We start from the raw sequence: 20,887 nt of genomic DNA on the forward strand, positions 1-20,887 counted from the left end.
CAAAGAGCCCTCAAAATTAAAGAGACTGAGACCCCTAGTGGCCATTTTTTTTTTTTTAAAACCTTTATTTCACATCTTCAGCAATAGCATTTATTTATTTTTTTTTTGGGAGTATATTAGGAAAATGCTTACTTTTTAAGGAAGTATTAAATGGAAAAAAGTTGTTTCTAACGACAGTAACGCTTTAATGTTTACTCCTAGTAAAATTTTTTTATTATTTTGATAATTAAAACATTAACCCCTTAAGGACGGTGGGTTTTTCCGTTTTTGCATTTAAATTTTTTCCTCATCACCTTCTAAAAATCCTAACTCTTTAAATTTTGCACCAAAAATTCCATATTATGGCTTATTTTTTGTGCCACCAATTCTACTTTGCTGTGACAAAATATCCACGGCGAAGCGGAAAAAAAATTAATTGTGCGACAAAATTGAAGAAAAATGCCATTTTGCAACTTTTGGGGGCTTTCGTTTCTATGCAGGGGATTTTTCGGTAAAAATGACATCTTATCTTTATTCTGTAGGTCCATACGGTTAAAATGACACCCTACTTATATAGGTTTGATTTTGTGTTACTTCTTATTAAAAATCATAACTACATGCAGGAAAATGTATACGTTAAAAATTCTCATATTCTTACCCCTATAACTTTTTTATTTTTCCATGTACGGGCAAGTATGAGGGCTCATTTTTTGCGCCGTGATCTGAAGTTTTTATCGGTACCATTTTTATATTGATCGGACTTTTTGATCGCTTTTTATAAAAAATTTTTATGATATAAAAAGGGACCAAAAATAAGCTATTTTGGACGCCATTGACCGTGCAGTTTAATTAACTATATAATTTCAATATTTTCATAGTTCGGACGTTTCCGCACGCGGCAAAACCACATGTTTTATTTATACAGGTTTTTTTTTTTTTTTAGATGGGGGAAAAGGGGGGTGATTCTTACTTTTATTAGGGAAGGGGTTAAATGATCTTTAACTTTTTTTTCACACTTTTTTTTGCAGTGTTATAGCCCCCTCTAGTGGCTATTACACTGCACATACCGATCTCGTACACAGATCATTGCCGTGCATTGACACGGCAAAGATCAGTGTTATCGGCGTTCGATTGCTCAACCCTGGATTTCAGGCTTGGAGCAATCAATCGCCGATCGGATGCGACGGAGGCAGGTAAGGGGACCTCCGCACGCGTTCTAGCTGATCGGAACATCGCGATTTCACCGCGATGGTCCCGACTGAGCTGCGGGAAAGGGTTAGTAGCTCGCGGCACAACGATCGGTGCCGCACGCTATTAACCCATACCCGACCTGGTATGATGCGTCGTGACCCCGCGTTATATACCGGGAACGGGCGCAGGGCTTACAGGTACGCCCTGTGTCCTTAAGAGGGTAAAGGGTACCTTTCATCAAAAAACTTTTGATATCTTACAGATTGATGTATGCAGAATAACTTTCCAGTAGCATGTTATTAAAAAATATGCTTCTTTCTATTTAATTTTCCACTTTGAAAAAATTACCACTAGGGGTCTCCTTACCAGTCCCATCCACAAGTCTTTTTTTTATAGATTTCAAACTCATGCTGGAGTCCTAAATCTCAGACTGCAGCCGGGACACAGACAAGCTCAGCACTGCTCCCTGCCTGTCAGTCAGACAGGCAGGAACCAGCACTGTGCTCATATCACAGCAGAGCATACTCCTGACTCTGCCTTACTGCATGCCCTCATTAATTTTACTATCTGAGCTCTGATCTTTCTTCTCTCTGCACATGCAGTTGTAAACAGAGAGGAGAAGATTCAGAGCTTCCTGCTGCTGTGTTCACAGCCTCTATGCGGGGCCACTCCCCCTTCCTTTCTCACACTAGGACGCTGAATGAGCAGCCAAGAGGACAATAAATCTGGTGGAAAGAGGGGGTTTTGAATGAAAAGAAACACAGGGTTAGTGTCAGTGAGAGTCAGGGACAGATGGGGGGGGGGGGGGTGGAATTAGGGAGAGTTTAGGTCATGATAGTTACTCTTTAAAACCTTGCATAATGCATAGTTATGTGCTTGAGAAAAATCCCCCTTCAAAAGAAATACCTGTATACTTCTTGTACTCGTTTAGAATGATATGCAATTTATTTTGGAATTCACCCATTTTTAAGTACCAGCTATCTATTATGGCATCTGCCAAGAGGGTGTCCCCATCTTCCCTGTAATTACATTTACAGTGAAATGAAGATTTATCACTTTTTATGTCTTTTCACAATCAGGTATTTGAAATTGCAGACGTTGTTGATCAGATGTCTCCATGGGGAATGTTACGGATTCCTCGTCCTTTGATAATGATTCGTGCTTTTCGCATTTATTTCCGATTTGAACTGCCAAGAACTAGGATAACAAACATTTTAAAGTAAGTCATCTTCTAGTTTCTTTCTTATTGCTGCCATAGCAACTGTATGTCTTTAAAAAAAGCTCAATAATACTGTAATAAGAGAAGAATAGCATGACTTATTTCGTCTTATTTACAATCTCTCAAATTTTTTTAACTTTAATTTACAGTATTGAGAATGTATTATATGCAGAATTTTCACAGTTTTTGAATGTTTTCTTTAAATGGTTTAAAGGGGTCTGCCAGCACCCCCACTGATCTTTTTAAATGAAAGAGCCTCTAAATTATTTAAGTACCGCAGTAGAGCCCCGCGCGGGAATGTTTTTCTGACTATTCTGCCCTTTACCGCAGGGTCTGTGTTCCGCTTCCGCAACATGTCTGTCCAGTCCTGCCACTCCCTCAAACATTTTGTCACAGCTTCTAGAGAGAGTACCCCCCCATGCCATTTCATCACCCCTTTGTGCCATTTCATCAGCCCTCAGTACGTTCAGTGTTCATTGTATGTTCTGTGACCCAACCGCTCTCCCCCCCACACTTCTGACCCACAACAACCCGGGAATAATGCAGGAGTTCTTTACTAACCACAAAGTTGTTTTTGACTGTTTCTGCCCAGACCATTTCCAAGAGCTTGGCAGGACACCCATTGCTATTGACAGCCGTCCACTGTTGCCTTTTGTTTGCAGTGTGTGTGTGTGTGTGTGTGTGTGTGTGTATATGTATGTGTATATATACACACATACATACATACTCATTGTGTGTGTGTGCGCGTGTGTATGTTCCAGCGTCACTTTCAAACAACTGGAGATATTTCAATAATACTTGGTCACATGTTACTTTATATGTCAAAAACAAACTGTACCATACTCCACAAGCTCCGTTCGGCATCTCCTGTTGAATGAGTCAGTCCGGCTGGCAAGCCACATCCTCCACACATTCCATGCCGCAGCTTGCAAAGACATGCCCACCCTTTAAGCCACACCCCTTTTATTTTCAGTTTGCAATATCTTCATCACCACCTGAGGACAGGATATGAGAATTAGAAATGGGGATTAGATATGAGGATGGGTGATGGGGACGGGATATAGAGACTTGATATGGGGACTGGATATAGGGACCTGATATGGGGACAGGATATGAGGTTGAGATATGGGGACGGGATATGAGGTCGGATATGGGGACGGAACATGAGGACAGGCTATATAAGGTTTTGATATGAGGACGGGATATGAGGTTGTAATATATTACAAGCAGAGTCATGTCATCCACCACCTGTTATTAAAAATCTTCCTGTTGGAGGAATGATTAGAGCTAAACGTAATTGTTCTTCAGATATATTATTTGAAAATGAAGCAAATTATATAACTAAAAGATTGTCCCAAAGAGGCTATCGAACATGGGCTCTTGTGAGAGCAAAAAATATTGCTAGACAAAAGGATAGGAAAGAGTTAATATTTGGTAGTGCCCATAAACATACAATAAAAAATAATGCTAGTAAGGCTCTGATATATTCCACTCCGTATAGCCTAAACTTTAGAGAAATTTGATAAATAATAGACAAATATATTCCTAAGATAGTAAATAATGATCAGTATTCAAAGGCATTTGAATCTGGATATAAATGTGTGTCCAGAAGAGCAAGCACCATAGGTCAATCTATTTTATTTAACCCCTTAAGGACGAGCGCCGTAAATGTTCGGCTAAGAAGAACTTTTACGGCACAGCTTTCCTGGATCACCGCGTCTCTGGACACGGTGATCGGAACCGGATGACTGCTGATATCTATCCGAGACAGCCCTATTCACCCATACCCAGCAGGAGTGAGGTGGCACCGGTGCCGCCTTACGATCACGTGACTGTTTGCTCGGAACGACCGATCAATCACGGACCTGCTGGGCGGTGATCGGGACGGCGATCAGAGCGGAGATCTGCGCTGGTTGGGGTCTCCTACCTTACCCTGGTCCAGCGGTGGTCCCCTCAGGATCAGTGGCGGCGACAGGAGCCGCAGGATCGGTCCCTGCGGCAGGATAAAACGGCGGCAGGATACAGCAGGAGGTGAGTCCTGTTCACCTCCTACTGTTGCTTAGCAACAACTCGCAGCATGCAAAGCCAAAGGGCATGCTGGGAGTTGTAGTTTTGTAATAGCTGCCGTTCCAACTTCAACTCCCAGCATGTCCTTTGGTAGTCTGTACATGCTGGGGGTTGTAGTTTTGCAACAGCAGGAGGCACATTTTGTCTATGAAAAAGTGTGCATTCACTGTTGCATAACTAGAAATCCCAGCATGCACAGACTACCAAAGGGCATGCTGGGAGTTGTATCAATGTGCCTCCAGCTGTTGCAAAACTACAACTCTCAGCATGCCCTTCGACTGTCAATGCATGCTGATTGTTGCAGTTTTGCAACAGCTGGAGACACATTGGTTGTGAAACAGAGTTTGTTACCTAACTCAGTGTTTCGCAACCAGTGTGCCTCCAGCTGTTGCAAAAATACAACTCCCAGCATGCACTAAGAGACTGTGTACATGCTGGGAGTTGTAGTTTTGCAACAGCTGGAGGCACACTGGTTGCAAAACACTGAGTTAAGTAACAAACCCTCAATGTTTTGCAACCAATGTGCCTCCAGCTGTTGCATAACTACAACTCCCAGCATGTATGGTCTGTCAGTGCATGCTGGGAGTTGTAGTTTTGCAACAGCTGGAGGTTCCCCCTCCCCCATGTGAATGTACAGGGTACATTCACATGGGTGGGTTTACAGCAAGTTTTCTGCTGCAAGTTTGAGATGAGGCGAATTTTCCGCCACAGCTCAAACTCCCAGCTCAAACTCACTGTAAACCCAACTGTGTGAATGTACCCTAAAAACACTAAACTACACCTACACAAAATAAAAAGTAAAACACTACATATACACATACCCCTACACAGTCCCCCCCACAATAAAAAAAAAAACGTCTTGTATGGCAGTGTTTCCAAAATGGAGCCTCCAGCTGTTGAAAAACAACAACTCCCAGTATTGCCGGACAGCCATTGACTGTCCAGGCATGCTGGGAGTTTTTTAATAGCTGGAGAGACCCTGTTTGGAAAACACTGCCATGGTGTATTTTTGTAGCGGATTTAAATCCCCAATTTAGGCCTCAAATGCGCATGGCGCTCTCTCACTTCAGAGCCCTGTCGTATTTCAAGGAAACAGTTTAGGGCCACAAATGGGGTATCTTTGTACTCGGGAGAAATTGTTACAAATTTTGGGGGGCTTTTTCTCCTTTTACCCCTTATGAAAAGGTAAAGTTGGGGTCTACACCAGCATGTTAGTGTAAAAAAAAAAAAATTTTTACACTAACATGCTGGTGTTGCCCCATACTTTCAATTTTCACAAGCGGTAAAAGGAAAAAATAAGATCCCCAAAATTTGTTACACAATTTCTCCTGAATACGGAAATACCCCATATGTGGGCGTAAAATGTTCTGCGGATGCACAACAAGGCTCAGGAGTGAGAGTGCACTATGTACATTTGAGGTCTAAATTGGTGATTTGCACAGGGGTGGCTAATTTTACAGCGGTTCTGACATAAACGCAAAACAATAAATAACCAGACGTGACCACATTTTGGAAACTACACCCCTCACGGAATGTAACAAGCAGTATAGTGAGCCTTAACACCCCACAGGTGTTTGACAAATTTTCGTTAAAGTTGGATGTGAAAATGAAAAAAAAAAATTATTTTCACTAACATGCTGGTGTTACCCTACATTTTTCATTTTCACAAGGGAGAATAGGAAAAAAGTCCCCCAAAATTTGTAACCCCATTTCTTCTGCGTATATAAATACCTCATATGTGGATGTAAAGTGCTCTGCAGGCGAACTGTAATACTCAGAAGAGAAGGAATGCCATTGGGATTTTGGAGAGAGAATGTGTCCGAAATTGAATGCCATGTGTGTTTACAAAGCCCCCATAGTGCCAGAACAGTGGGCGGGGGGCCACATGTGACCCAATTTTGGAAACTACACCCCTCATGTAATGTAATAAGGGGTACAGTGAGCATTTACACCCCACAGGTGTCTGACAGATTTTTGGAACAGTGTTCCTTGAAAATGAAAAATTTAAATTTTCATTTGCACAGCCCACTGTTCCAAAGATCTGTCAAATGCCAGTGGGGTGTAAATGTTCACTGCACCCCTTATTAAATTCTGTGAGGGGTGTAGTTTCCAAAATGGGGTCACATTTGGGGGGTCCACTGTTCTGGCACCAAGGGAAGCCTTATAAACGCACATGACACCCGACTTCTATACCAACCAAATTCTCTCACCAAATGCCCAATGTCGCTCCTTCTCTTCTGAGTATTGTAGTTCGCCCGTAGAGCACTTTACATCCACATATGGGGTATTTCCATATTCAGAAGAAACGGGGTTACACATTTTGGGTGGCTTTTTCTCCAATTACCCCTTGTGAAAATAAAAAATTAGATTTTTTTCACTAAAATGCTGATGTTACCCCAAATTTTTCATTTTCCTGTCCAACTTTGTCAAACACCTGAAATTTGTCAAACACCTGTGGGGTGTTAAGGCTCATTGCACCCCTTGTTACGTTTCTTGAGGGGAGTAGTTTCCAGAATAGTATGCCATGTGTTTTTTTCTGGCAATTACTGTTGCTGTTCTGGCACCATAGGGGCTTCCTAAATGTGACATGCCCTCCAAAAACCATTTCAGCAAAATTTGCTTTCCAAAAGCCAAATGTGACTTTCTCTTCTGAGCATTGTAGAGCACCAGCAGTGCGCTTGGCGTCCTCACATGGGGTACTTCCATACTCAGAAGAGTTGGGGTTACAAATTTTGGGTGGCATTTTCTCCTATAACCCCATGCAAAAAAAAAATGGGGGGGGGGGGGAAACCAGCATTTTAGTGAAAAAAAATACAAATTAATTTACACATCCGAATTTAACGAAAAGTCGTCAAACACCTGTGGGGTGTTAAGGCTCACTGTACCCCTTGTTACTTTCCTTGAGTGGTATAGTTTCCAAAATAGTATGCCTTGTTTTTTTTTATTTTTATTTTGCTGTTCTGGCACCACTGGGGCTTCCTAAATGTGACACGCCCCCCAAAAACCATTTCAGAAAAACTTACTCTCCAAAATCCCATTGTCGCTCCTTCCCTTCTGAGCCTTTGTAGTGCACCCACAGAGCACTTGACATCCACCTATGAGGTATTTCCTTACTCGAGAGAAATTGGGTTACGAATTTTGGGGGGCTTTTTCTCCTTTTACCCCTTGTAAAATTTCAAAAACTGGGTCTACAAGAACATGAGAGTGTAAAAAAATGAAGATTTTCTCCTTCATTTTGCTGCTATTCCTATGAAACACCTAAAGGGTTAACACACTTTCTGAATGTCATTTTGAATACTTTGGGGGGTGCAGTTTTTATAATGGGGTATTTCTAAAATGAAGACCCCTCAAATCCACTTCAAAACTGAACTGGTCCCAGAAAAATTCAGATTTTGAAAATTTTGTGAACAATTGGAAAATTGCTGCGGAACTTTGAAGCACTCTGATGTCTTCCAAAAGTAAAAACATGTCAACTTTATGATGCAAATATAAAGTAGACATTGTATTTGTTGATCAATATATAGTTTATTTGGAATATCCATTTTCCTTACAAACAGAGTTTCAAAGTTAGAAAAATGCAAAATCTTAAAAATTTTTATGAAATTTTGGGATTTTTCACCAAGAAAGGATGCAAGTAACGACGAAAATTTACCACTGTGTTAAAGTAGAATATGTCATGAAAAAACTATCTCGCAATCAGAATAATCTGTAAAAGCATCCCAGAGTTATTAATGCATAAAGTGACAGTGGTGAGAATTGCAAAAAAGGGCTTCGTCCTTAAGGGGAAAAAGGGCTCAGTCCTTAAGGGGTTAAAAATAAAAATAAAGTGACATGGCTTTATGTCAAGGCGAACTATAGGTGCGGACATACAAAATGTATTTGTTGCAGTTTGATGAAAAATAGTAAAACATTTTCTTCATCTATAACTTAACAACAATATAATATTAAACATTATATAATCACCGCAAATGTAGTTTATCTCCTGTGAAACGTGTCAAGTGCAACATGTAGGATGCACTACCAATGCCTTGAAAGTTCGTGTAAGAAAACATTTGTCTGACATTCCACAGTTCTACTAGACACTGTGTTGAAAAACATGGAGGAGATTTTTCCTCTATGAGCCTTCAAGGTATTGAAAAAATTGCAATCCCCATTAGAGGAGGCAGTCTAAAGCAAAAATTATTAGATAGGGAAGTATATTGGATAATAAAATTACAAACGAGATACCCCCAATGGATTAAATCATAGACAGGATGTAATCCTGCATTATTAAAAATAATACTTGTAATTGTATACTAGTAGAATAACAGTTACATGGGAAATTATTTGTATGATATGTATCCAATATAAGCCCCAATTAAAACCAGTGTATCTAGTACAACACACACATGTATATACATTTTTTGACACAGGGTGTTTATTTTTGCAAAATATGTAGTTCGAATATTGTAGAAAAAATTGTCCGATATATCGAATACATTCAAATCCTTTTCTTCAAGTACGATATATTATCGAGTACATTTGAATCTTTTTCTACAAGTACGATAGGCTATTATAATGAATAAGTATTACCTCCATACAGCAGTATCTCCTGAGGTCTTGAACTACTAGAAGAAACAAAGATAAGTTCATATATGTGCTTTTTTGTATAAGTATATTCACACTATGTACGTTGTTATTGCGACTTTTTATCTTTGTTGTGAAGGAGGAGGGGAGGGGGTTAATCACCAGGAGCTTTACTCTGAGAGATGACCCCACCTCTTCCCCTATAAATAAAAATCACAAATGTCTGTTCATTGTATGACTAAGGCTACTTACCGTAGCCGAAACGCGTCACCTGTTCTCCATGTTGGCTAATTGCTAAATAAACTTCACGCATTACTTTTGATACTGCGCTGGCCTCTGCCTACTTAAAGGAGATATCCAGTGGTGACTCAGTGGTAAACAACTTATCCCCTATCTTAAGGATAGGGGATAAGTTGCAGATCGCGGGGGGTCCGACCGCTGGGGCCCCCTGCGATCTCCTGTACGGAGCCCCGAGAGCCCGCGGGAAGGGGGCGTGTCGACCTCCGCATGAAGCGGTGGCCGACACGCCCCCTCAATACAACTCTATGGCAGAGGCGAAGCGCTGCCTTCGGCTATCTCCGGCTCTGCCATTGAGATGTATTGAGGGGGCGTGTCGGCCGCCACTTCGTGTGGGGGTCGACACCCGCTATCTGGCCGGAGAGTCGGGCCCTGTACAGAGAGATCGCAGGGGGCCCCAGCGGTCGGACCCCCCGCGATCTCAAACTTATCCCCTATCCTTAGGATAGGGGATAAGTTTTTCACCACTGGACTACCCCTTTAATCCATATGCCTGGTGTAGTAATGTATACATGGAAAGGTGATGTATGCATAGCAAGGTAATGATGTCATTGTAGTAACCCATGAGTTGTTTCTGCCTACACAGTATAATGAAATGACAACTTATCCAAGCACTGAAAGGGGGATGACATTCTCTCAGAGACAGAGCATGTCCAACACTGCAAAATTTAAGGGGGGCACAGCTGGCTGCAGTAGAACTTAAAGGGGTACTCCGTTCCCTTGCTTTCGGATCTCCGCTCCCCAGCGTCCGGAAGTTATTGTTCCGAACTATGTGTGTGCGGGCTTCCGTGTTCAGGGCTGCCCCTCGTGACGTCACGCCCGCCCCCTCGTGATGTCACGCCCGCCCCCTCAACGAAAGTTTATGAGAAGGGGCGTGATGGCCGTGCGGTGTGAATGAGTTGCCCCTCCCACAAATACGGCTAATTTAGCCTAACACACAAATGTGTGTGTGTGTGTGTATATGTATATAAAACTCAATGTGAACTCAATGTGAGTATGTTACAGCATCACTTCCAAACTGCTAAAGATATTAACATGAAACTTGGTACACGTTACTATTATATCAACTACATATTAGTAGGTAAATTAACCATAACCCACCCCCACCCTAACCTACCCCCTTATGTGAAGGATGGGTTTTTGTCTTAAGTCACATGCAAGTATATAGGACTTCCAGTACCTTACGTCAAGCTCTGCTCTGCATCTCCTGGTAACATAGTAACATAGTTCATAAGGCTGAAAAAAGACCAGAGTCCATCAAGTTCAACCTTTAACCCTTATGAGTCCCTACTGAGTTGATCCAGAGGAAGGCAAAAAAACCCTCATACTAGAGATAAAAATTCCTTCCCGACTCCAAATATGGCAGTCAGAATAAATCCCTGGATCAATGTTCTGCCCCCATGTTATAGATACAGTGAGTGTGACAGTCTGGCCACATCCTTCCCGCATGCCACACCCCATATCTAAAAGCCACACCAACCATTTAAGCCACACCCCTTTTTTCTACCCTTTTTGTGAATTGGTCCGGCTTGCCAATCATGCCACCTCCACAAAACCATGCCTCCTTCTATATTCGGCCTACAATCTCTCCATCACAACTCAGCCCACCTGAGGACTGGATGTTAGGATGAGATATGATGATCCAACCAATAGCAACACTCCTACTAATCAATTCAATAGACAACCGAGAAATAAGAATAGGAAGAGACCCCCGTATAACAACAAAAAAACTGCAAATAGAGGCCCTAATAATCGCGATCAATATCAGAGCCTAGGGAACTATAGACAGCCCCAAATTCAACAGAGTGGTGGAAGTTATTCCCACCAACCGCCACAGAGTGGTACTTATAACTACTCTCAACAGAGTGGGCCCAATAGTAATCCTCGAATATTGAGAAATCCATCTGACCAGTTTAGACCCAATCAGCAACAATGGGGAGGAAATATAATGCAAGCACAACAAATAGAGCCATTGCAAATAATGGCACCTCCAAATCTTCCCATGGCCCCAAACAACAGAAATGGAGATGGGAATACCTCCATTACATCTTACTCTTCTGCGCTACAATTTACACCATTAATGCAACCACCGATAATAACGACTGCAGCCCAGATAACACCGGCGGGCCAGATATCAAATACAGAAAATCCCCCCCTTTTTTTAGGGGAAGGGGTCCAATTGAGGGACAGGGACAAGTGGGCCTACCCCTCAAGGCAGAAGTAGTTAACATGGATGAGGATGAAATGCAGATATGCAATTTCTCCTCACATATACTCACTGACGAACAAATTCGGTTACTCAAGAAAGGACTGTCCTATACACCCACCCCACGATACGACTCCTTTGAATGGATAAAAGACATTAATTTGTTTGCAAGAAAACTTGCACTTTACAAAGTATATAAACCGAATGAAACTAATGCACAAGTCAGACAGGATAATCAAGTAGTCAGTGAATTATATGAACTATTGGAGGAAAATGAGGGTAGTAGTGGAGGACCCACTCCACCTTTTTCAGACCTTAAACCTAGGAGTAGGAATACTCCGAATTTCACACAATTCAATAATATCTATATATTTGTCCAGATGGTGAGCACAAAATTGGAGGAGCTAAAACCTAGAAGAGGAAGGAACAACAATCTCACCACCAATGAGAGCCGGGCCCTAATTGATTTAAAAAACAACAAAGAGATTATCATTAAGCCCTCCGATAAGGGGGGTAATATAGTTATCATGAACAAGGTAGATTATCTTGACATGGTACAGCGGTTGATTGGTGATAGGACCACATATCGACAATTAGAGTCTAATCCTACCGAGAAATACACGAACGAACTGAGAGTATTGCTTATGGAAGCAAAAGATCGGGGAATCATTACAGAAGATGAATTGAAATTTATATTCAACCCCAAATCTACCATTGCTACAATGTACGCGCTGCCCAAAATTCACAAAAAGAAAATACCTATTCCAGGACGTCCCATAATTTCAGGAAATGAAAACCTCACAGAAGGGATAAGCCTTTATGTTAACCAAATGTTGGCCCCGTTTGTCCAAACACTGCCGTCCTATATCAGAGATACTGGTGATGCTGTCTCCAGGCTACAAGAAATCTCTTTTCCACCTAATACTTTTGTTGCAAGCCTTGATGTTGAGGCACTCTATACCAACATCCAACACGATTTGGGTCTAAGGGCTGTAGATCACTTTCTACGCACTAGAGGGACACAGTTCACAGAGCACAACACTTTTATTTTATCACTACTCCAATTCTTACTTACACATAATTATTTCACATTTGATGGTCATTTCTATTTACAACACAAAGGCACGGCAATGGGCACAGCTTGTGCACCAAATTTTGCTAACCTTTTTTTAGGGTAGTGGGAGAACACAATGGTATTCACTGACACTCATCACGACTACACCTCTCACATATTATTTTGGGCACGCTATATTGATGATGTTCTAATTTTTTGGGGTGGCACAGAGGCACTCTTTAAACAATTTGTCACTACACTCAATACTAATGATATTGGTATGTTTTTTTACTTCGGAAATTCACAGTACTATGATTAATTTCTTGGATCTACAGATTTCTTTGGAGCCTGGAGGCAGCATCCAGACACGGATCTATAGGAAGCCTACATCTACGAATAGCTTCCTTGAGTGGGGCAGTTTCCATCCTAGCCCCCTCAAGAGAGGCATTCCTGTAGGACAATATCTACGTGCCAAAAGGAATAGCTCAATCAATGAGGCATTCCTACAGGAATGTAGGATACTATATGGAAAATTTATCAAGAGGGGGTACCCCAAAAAAGTACTCCATAGAGCATTTGCTAGAGCACGTGATACCCCCAGACAGGAATTGCTGAGGAACAAACCGATAACTTATCCTACCAATGGGACTGTGCGATGTATCGGGACATACGATGAAAATAATTATCAAGTTTTACAAATACTACGTCAATTTTGGCCCATTTTAGAAGTGGATGAAGACCTGAAAGAAGTCATCACACCATTCCCCTCAGTTACATATAGGAGGGGAAAGAATATTCGTGAACACTTAGTTCACAGTCTATTCTATGAGAAACCTGAAAGGACTTGGCTTCAGTCGAATATTAAGGGATCCCACCCATGTGGGAATTGTTCGTTTTGTGGCTTTCTCCCAAAAACTAGGAAGTTCATAAACCCAGTGGATAACCGGAAATACACCATTAGGGATTTTATAAATTGCCGGACCTCAGGAGTGGTGTATATCGCCCAGTGCGGATGCACCAAATTATATGTGGGTAAAACCACACAAGAATTAAGGAGACGTATCTCCCAACATCTGAGCACCATCCGCACCGGAACGGATACACCACTGGCAAGACATGTGAGGGATGTCCACAGAGGGGACATGCAAACACTCAAATTTTGGGGCCTAATTAAAATGACTTTAGGCCCCAGGGGGGGGGAACCTGGATAGGAAGTTACTTCGTGAGGAGGCAAGATGGATCCATAGACTTAAAACATTGAGCCCTAGTGGCCTGAATGAAGGGTTTACCTTCTCAGCATTTATTTAATCTACTTACCTGCCGTCCACTGATCTATTTTGATTCACTATTACAATAAGGATCAATCACACAAGCCAATAGACGATTGTATAGGAAGTGCCTAAACATATTGTTAACCTTTGAAGATAGGAATGCAGCCATATGATACCATTCTTTCCAGCATTAATCAGAGAAGGTAGCTTATCTGACGTATGAATCAATATTCGCCGGATGGAAGAGTGTTGATCTACACCAGTGACGCGTCATACTGAAAAAAGAAAGAAAAGAGGAAAGAAAAAGAAAGGAAAAAAGAGACAAAATTAGAACAATAGATGAAAAGAAGTGAGAAAGGACCAACAGTAAATACATGTACATATATATATATATTAACATAACAAATGAATAATAATATGGGGAAAGGGAAAATCCCAAAAGGGAAGATGTATCAAGTAAATATGATAAATCTATAAATGTAAGCATAATGTGACAGAGCCCCAAAAAAAGGGGGGGGGGGGCATAAGACCTAATTTTGATGATTATCAGTCTAGTATTTTATATGACAGATGTGGAAACCCAAAGGAACCCCTTTGAATATTATTATTATATAATATTCATATAACATCTATATCATACTACTATATAACATCTATATAACATCTATATCCAATAATAGAGGACTATACGCTGTCAGGTCAAATAACTTATGCTTTAACTCAGTCCACAAGATGGCTTAATAGCTTATGATATATCCTTTCCTAATAGATATATAACCGCTGTTGTTCTTAGTTAACTCTCTATTCATACCTATGAAGATTGACCCATCAGTCTGGACTGAAAGAACTAAACAAAAACCAAGTGTGTGCGCAGATCACACTGCGCAACTATAAACAGGAACTATGTGCTCGCGCAGATCACACTGCGCAATTATTAACAGAAACTAAGTGTTCGCGCAGATTACACTGCGCCATTATAAACAGAAACTAAGTAGTCGCGCAGATCACACTGCGCAACTACAAATAGAAACTAAGTGTTCGCGCAGATCACACTGCGCAACTATCTTTGACAGACTCACCCAGACTGAGCGTAAATAACTACGCAGGCGCCGTGGCACACATTAAGCCAGCCGGAGATTACAAGTTCTGGCGCAGAGGTCACTGCGCAGACAGTGATCGCTGATAGTGAAGTGCCGACGCAGGGGTCACAACGCAGGTACGTCACAAGTCATGTGACACTGTTGCCATGACTATCAGATACAATAGAGGTGATGGGTAGAATTACTGGCAACATGATAGGACTGCATAGCAATCAATCAAGATTTTGCCTGGTGATTGGTGGAATGGTAGCTCCACCAATCAAGATGAGGCACTTCCTGTACAATTACGTCATGATAGGAGGTGATTTATTTATTTTTTTAACTGTTTTTATTGCAATGTAAGTGCTCAACACAATAAATACAGAAGGAGAATATCAAAAGCTGGCGGTGAGAAATACAGGTATCATCCAACGCCATGCCGGAAAAAGGAGGATCAATCATCAGCATGACATGAGCAGATACATCAGCAATGAATCAACTAAAACACAGAAAACATTGAAACCAACCACCATACGGTGGGAACGCAAAAACTATGGAAAGGGAAACAAAGACAAACACAAAGACGACACCACACAAATCCGTCCAGGTCAGGGGGAAGGGGGAAAAGGAAGAGGGAGATGGGAGAGAAAAGAAAAAAGAGGGGAGGGGAACAAGAGAAAATAAGGGGGAAAGGAAAAGAAAGAAGGGAAAGGAGAGAGGGAAACTAAGAAGGGGGGGGGGGGGGGAGTATCAGCCTAGGTCAGACAAGAAAAGAGAAATCAAGTAGCCAGGGGAGAAGACTGTGATAGAAGGAGGTCTCTTGCTGCCAAGAACCTGGAGACCGTGTATTGGGCATGGGGGAGGCACACCAGGTCGCCCATATTTTATAGAATTTGGCAGGGTTCTTACGATGTTTATAAACCAGATACTCATAGTTCACTGAGGTGTTCACGAGGGTTTTCCAACCAGCAACTGTGGGAGTCCTAGAGTCCATCCAACGCAATGCTATGGCCTTGTGTGCAAGGAAAAGAACTTCCCTGAGGAAGATGATCTCAGCTGGCGACCACAGTTCCTCATCAAAAAGACCCAGAAGGCAGTGCCTCGGGAGCAGCGGCACTGGTCGTCGAGTTAAGGTATTAAGAAACTGTATCACCTCGGACCAGAATGATGCTATATAATGGCAGGACCACATCATGTGCATAAAGTCAGAGTCAGGGTGCCCACAACGGTGGCAAGATGAGTCAGGACGCCTACCCATTTTAGCCAAGCGTATTGGGGTGAGGTACGACTGGTGGAACATGTACAGCTGAATCAGTCGGTTGTTAATAGAAGGTGAGACATACAGATGTGAGGAGAGGGCATCATCCCACTCCTCATCGGTCATGTCAGCTACACAGCTCCTCCAGCGCGCCTCAACCGACAGCGGCTCCCCCCCAACCTAGCATTCAAAAGGGCAGTATATAGAGCCGATATAAGGCCCCGAGGCCCCTGAGTGGTGAATACCCCAATAACCGGGAAGTGGGAGAATGGAGCACTAGACCTAGGGAATTGTACTTGAAAGGCGTGTCTGAGCTGGAGGTATCGGTAAAATGACCGCCTGGGGACAGACTTAACGTCAATAAAGTACTGGAAGTCCCTAAAGGCACTACCGTCATAGACATCACTAATGGAGATCACACCATAGGACCTCCAAAAGTGCGGGTCCAGTTGGTCAGAGAAGTGTGGCAATGTAGGATCATGCCACAGTTGTCGATCCAACAGGTTGTCTGTAAAAACAAATAGACGTTTAGCATAGGTCCAGAGTTTCAGGGCCAGTCTATGCAAAGGAAGCCAAGGGCCCCCCAAGCCAATCCTACCCTCCAAGACGGGCCACAAGTGAGAGAGGTGTAGACTATGGGCGAGGTGATGCTCACTATTGGGGAGGGGCTGCAAAGAGACCCACTGTCTAAGATACCTGAGCTGGCCAGCCATGTAATATAACTGTAGGTCGGGTAGTGACATACCTCCCTGAGTTCTAGTTCTTTGCAATGTGGTCAGTTTTAGCTTGGATCTATTACAGCCCCATATAAACTGAGGAAAGAGAGAATAAAGCTACTTAAAAAAGGAGACTGGTACTATGGCTGAAGCATGCTCTAACAGATAAAGACACTTGGGGAGGACCACCATTTTGATGATATTAATTCGGCCCGCCACAGAAAGGGGTAGGGCAGCCCAGGTCCCGAATTTGGTACGGACATAGGATAGAAGAGGTAGAATGTTCGTCTGGTGATCCTCCCCAAACCGCCTGTTGATATTGATGCCTAAATATTTGAACTGATCTACGACCCACAGGCCATGTAAACAATTCCCTACCTGAGAATCTCTGATGGGCATATACACCGACTTGCTCCAATTGATCCTAAGACCCGAATAAACCCCAAAGTTGTCAATGAGGCCGATCCCCAAAGCCAGAGTGCACGCAGGATAATAGGAGGTGATTTAAACCCCTGTTTCGGCGGTTTTTGCTCATAGCCCCATAGCCTCTTGACAAAGCCGTGTGAACGGTGAAACATGTCGAGGGGGGCTGTTATCTGATTTTAAACACAGTGGTGTCCCTTCCTACCTGTATGGCACACTGCAGGTGCATACAGCAAATCAATAATTGAGTTATATCGTACTCAGTGACAATTCTACATAGGGAAAGAGAGACACCCTGACTTTTTAATCTAGTGTGTGAACTAATAAAGCTATATCTTTTTAATATATGGGAAATTAGGGAATTAGTGGATCACTGCGGTGATCTTTTGGTGAATAATTGGATTAACCCTCCATATATTGGTCTGCTATGGATCATCAGATATGAGGGTGGGAGATGAGGACGGGATATGAGGACAAGTACTTTCTTCTATGTCGCTTTTCCTCCAACACAAGGATTAGGTAGGAAAAACCGGCCAAAGCCGGGTACTCAGCCAGTAGTGTCACTAACGGGTTAGAACTGTATTGTCAAGTCTAAGTTTTGTTTGGGACAACTTTGAGTATGGAGGCCTCGTCGGGAGTCCTTCAATCTAGCCTTTGCTGTGGAACGACATACTGCCCCAACTGCTGGTAATGGTTTGGGGAGCCCCTAGTAGTGATATGAAGGACACTAAGGACCCCTTTCACACTATGAAATCCTGCTTGGAAAATACAGTCATGGCCGTAAATGTTGGCACCCTTGTATTTCTCACAGAAAAGGATTGCAGTAACACGCGTTTTGCTTCACACATATTTTTTCCCTTTTTGTGTATTGGAACTCAACAAAAAAGGGAGGAAAAAAGCATTGTGCGACGAAATTGAAGAAAAAACGCCATTTTGTAACTTTTGGGGGCTTCCGTTTCTATGCAGTAAATTTTTCAGTAAAAATGACACCTGATCTTTATTCTAGGTCCATATGATTAAAATGATACCCTACTTATATCGGTTGGATTTTGTCATACTTCTGGAAAAAATCATAACTACATGCATGGAAATTTATACGTTTAAAATTGTCGTCTTCTGACCCCTATAACTTTTTACATTTTTCTGTGTATTGGGCGATAGGAGGGCTCATTTTTTGCGCCGTGATCTGACGTTTTTAGCGGAACCATTTTTGTATTGATCGGACTTTTTGATCGCTTTTTATTCATTTTTTCATGATATAAAAAGCGACCAAAAATACGTTATTTTGGACTTTTAATTTACGTTAATTTAATTAATGATATATTTTTATAGTTCGGACAGTTACGCACTCGACGATACCACTTATGTTTATATTTATTTTTATTTACATGGTGTTTTTTTTTTTTAATGGGAAAAGGGGGGTGATTTGAACTTTTATTAAGGAAAGGGTTAAATCACATTTATTAACTTTTTTTTTTACACTTTTTTTTTTGCAGTGTTATAGCTCCCATAGGGACCTATAACACTGCACACACTGATTGCCAGCACTGTTCACTGCAAAGCCATAGCTTTGCAGTGATCAGCGTTATCGGCGGTCAACTGCATCTCAGGCTTGGAGCAATCAATCGCCGAAGGGACATGCCGGAGGCAGGTACGAGGACTTCCACTCGTGTCCCAGCTGAACGGGACACTGCATTTTTGCTGCGGTGGTCCCGATCAGCCCCACTGAGCAGCCGGGCAGCTTTCACTTTCGTTTTAGACGCGGCGTTCAACTGCTGCGCGCTATTAGCTCCGGGTCCCGGCTTCAGATGCATACCGGGACCAACCCGATATGACGCGGGGTGACCGCGTGACCCCGCGTTATATCGCGGGAGCCGGCCAAGGACGTAAATATACGTCCTTGGTCATTAAGGGGTTAAACACTCACCTGGGGCAAGTAACTGGTGTGGGCAATATAAAAATCGTACCTGAAAGCAGATAAAAAGGAGAGCAGTTCACTTAGTCTTTGTGTGTTTGTGTGCGCGCCACACTAAGCATGGACAACAGAAAGAGGAAAAGAACTGTCTGAGGACTTGAGAACCAAAATTGTGGAAAAAATATCAACAATCTCATGGTCACAAGCCCATCTCCAGTCATCTAGATTTGCCTTTGTCCACAGTGCGCAACATTATCAAGAAGTTTGCAACCCATGGCACTGTAGCTAATCTCCCTGGGCGTGGACAGAAGAGAAGAATTGATGAAAGGTGTCAACGCAGGCAGGGGCGTAGCTAGAAACCGACCCCCTTACTTGGCTTCAGCCACACAAAGATATCAGTGACTACACCACAGATGGGATGCAGTCAGGAGAATACACATTGATTTAGGTGACTTACAGACAGGGCCGGACTGGGACCAAAAATAGCCCCGGGCATTTTAAAATAAGCATCACATTTTTATGGTGGGGGTCCGACTGATGTGACCAACACCAATCCCCTTGGTTCAAGTGGCTCTCCAGATGTTGGAAAGCTGCAACTCCCATCATGTCTGAAGAGCCTCAGGATTTATGGGAGTAGTAGTTTTGCAACAGCTGGAGATCCACAGATTGGAGTACAGTGTCATCCATCATAACTACAGAACTTACAAGTGACTACAGCTCTGATGGGACAGTCAGGAGAATACACAATATCAGTGACCTGAGTGACGTCTTCTCTGTTGTCTTTCCTTTTTTTCCTCATATTGTCCAGACGCCAGGACATCTTCCAGTTACATCTTCTCTGCAGAGTCTAACTTCTGGAACTTCTGGTACCTTAATTTGTCAGCAGATCCTTATCCTCTTGTATTAAGACAATAATCATTAGATTTCTGCCAAATACTGTACCCCCTGAATATAATACTGCCAACCACTGTACCTCCTGCATATAATACTGTCAACCACTGTACCCCCTGAATATAACCCTGCCACGCACTGCACCCTCTAAATAGATTATTGCCACACACCATACCTCCCAAATATAATACTTCCGCCCACTGTACCCCCTGAATATAATACTGCCACCCACTATATCCCTGAATATAATGCTGCCAACCACTGTACCCCCTAAACATAACTCTGCCACACGTTGTACTCTCTAAATATAATATTGCCACACACCATACCCCCTGAATATAAATACTGCCACACACTGTACCCCAAATATAATCATGCCACCCACTGTACCCCCTGAATATAATACTGCCACACACCAGGCCCCTGAATATAATACTGCCGCACACTGATCCCTCTCAATATACTAGCCACACACTGAACCCTCTCAATATAATACTGCCACACACTGAACCCCCTGAATATATTCCTGCCAACCACTGTACCCCTAAATATAATACTGCCACCCACTGTACCCCTGAACATAATACTGCCACCCACTGTACCCCTAAATATAATACTGCCACACACTGTACCCCTAAACATAATACTGCCACACACTGTACCCTCTAAATATATTATTGCCACACACTGTACCCCCTTTAATATAATATGGGTACACACTTTAACACCTAAGTAAAATACTGCCACACACTGTA

The 20,887-nt window shown here is 42.4% G+C and overlaps 1 protein-coding gene across 9 annotated transcripts in view; it reads left to right on the forward strand.

The window, feature by feature from the left end:
• NALCN (sodium leak channel, non-selective) overlaps positions 1-20,887 on the forward strand; it is a 657,013-nt gene that overhangs the window by 110,939 nt on the left and 525,187 nt on the right. For all 9 annotated transcript variants that reach the window (XM_056555671.1, XM_056555665.1, XM_056555672.1 and 6 more), the window contains one exon: positions 2,250-2,389. In XM_056555671.1, coding sequence (XP_056411646.1) covers positions 2,250-2,389 — 140 coding nt within the window. The remainder of the gene's footprint in view (positions 1-2,249; positions 2,390-20,887) is intronic.

Source organism: Hyla sarda, chromosome 2 (assembly GCF_029499605.1).
Source record: "Hyla sarda isolate aHylSar1 chromosome 2, aHylSar1.hap1, whole genome shotgun sequence".
Classification (NCBI taxonomy): Eukaryota; Metazoa; Chordata; class Amphibia; order Anura; family Hylidae; genus Hyla; species Hyla sarda.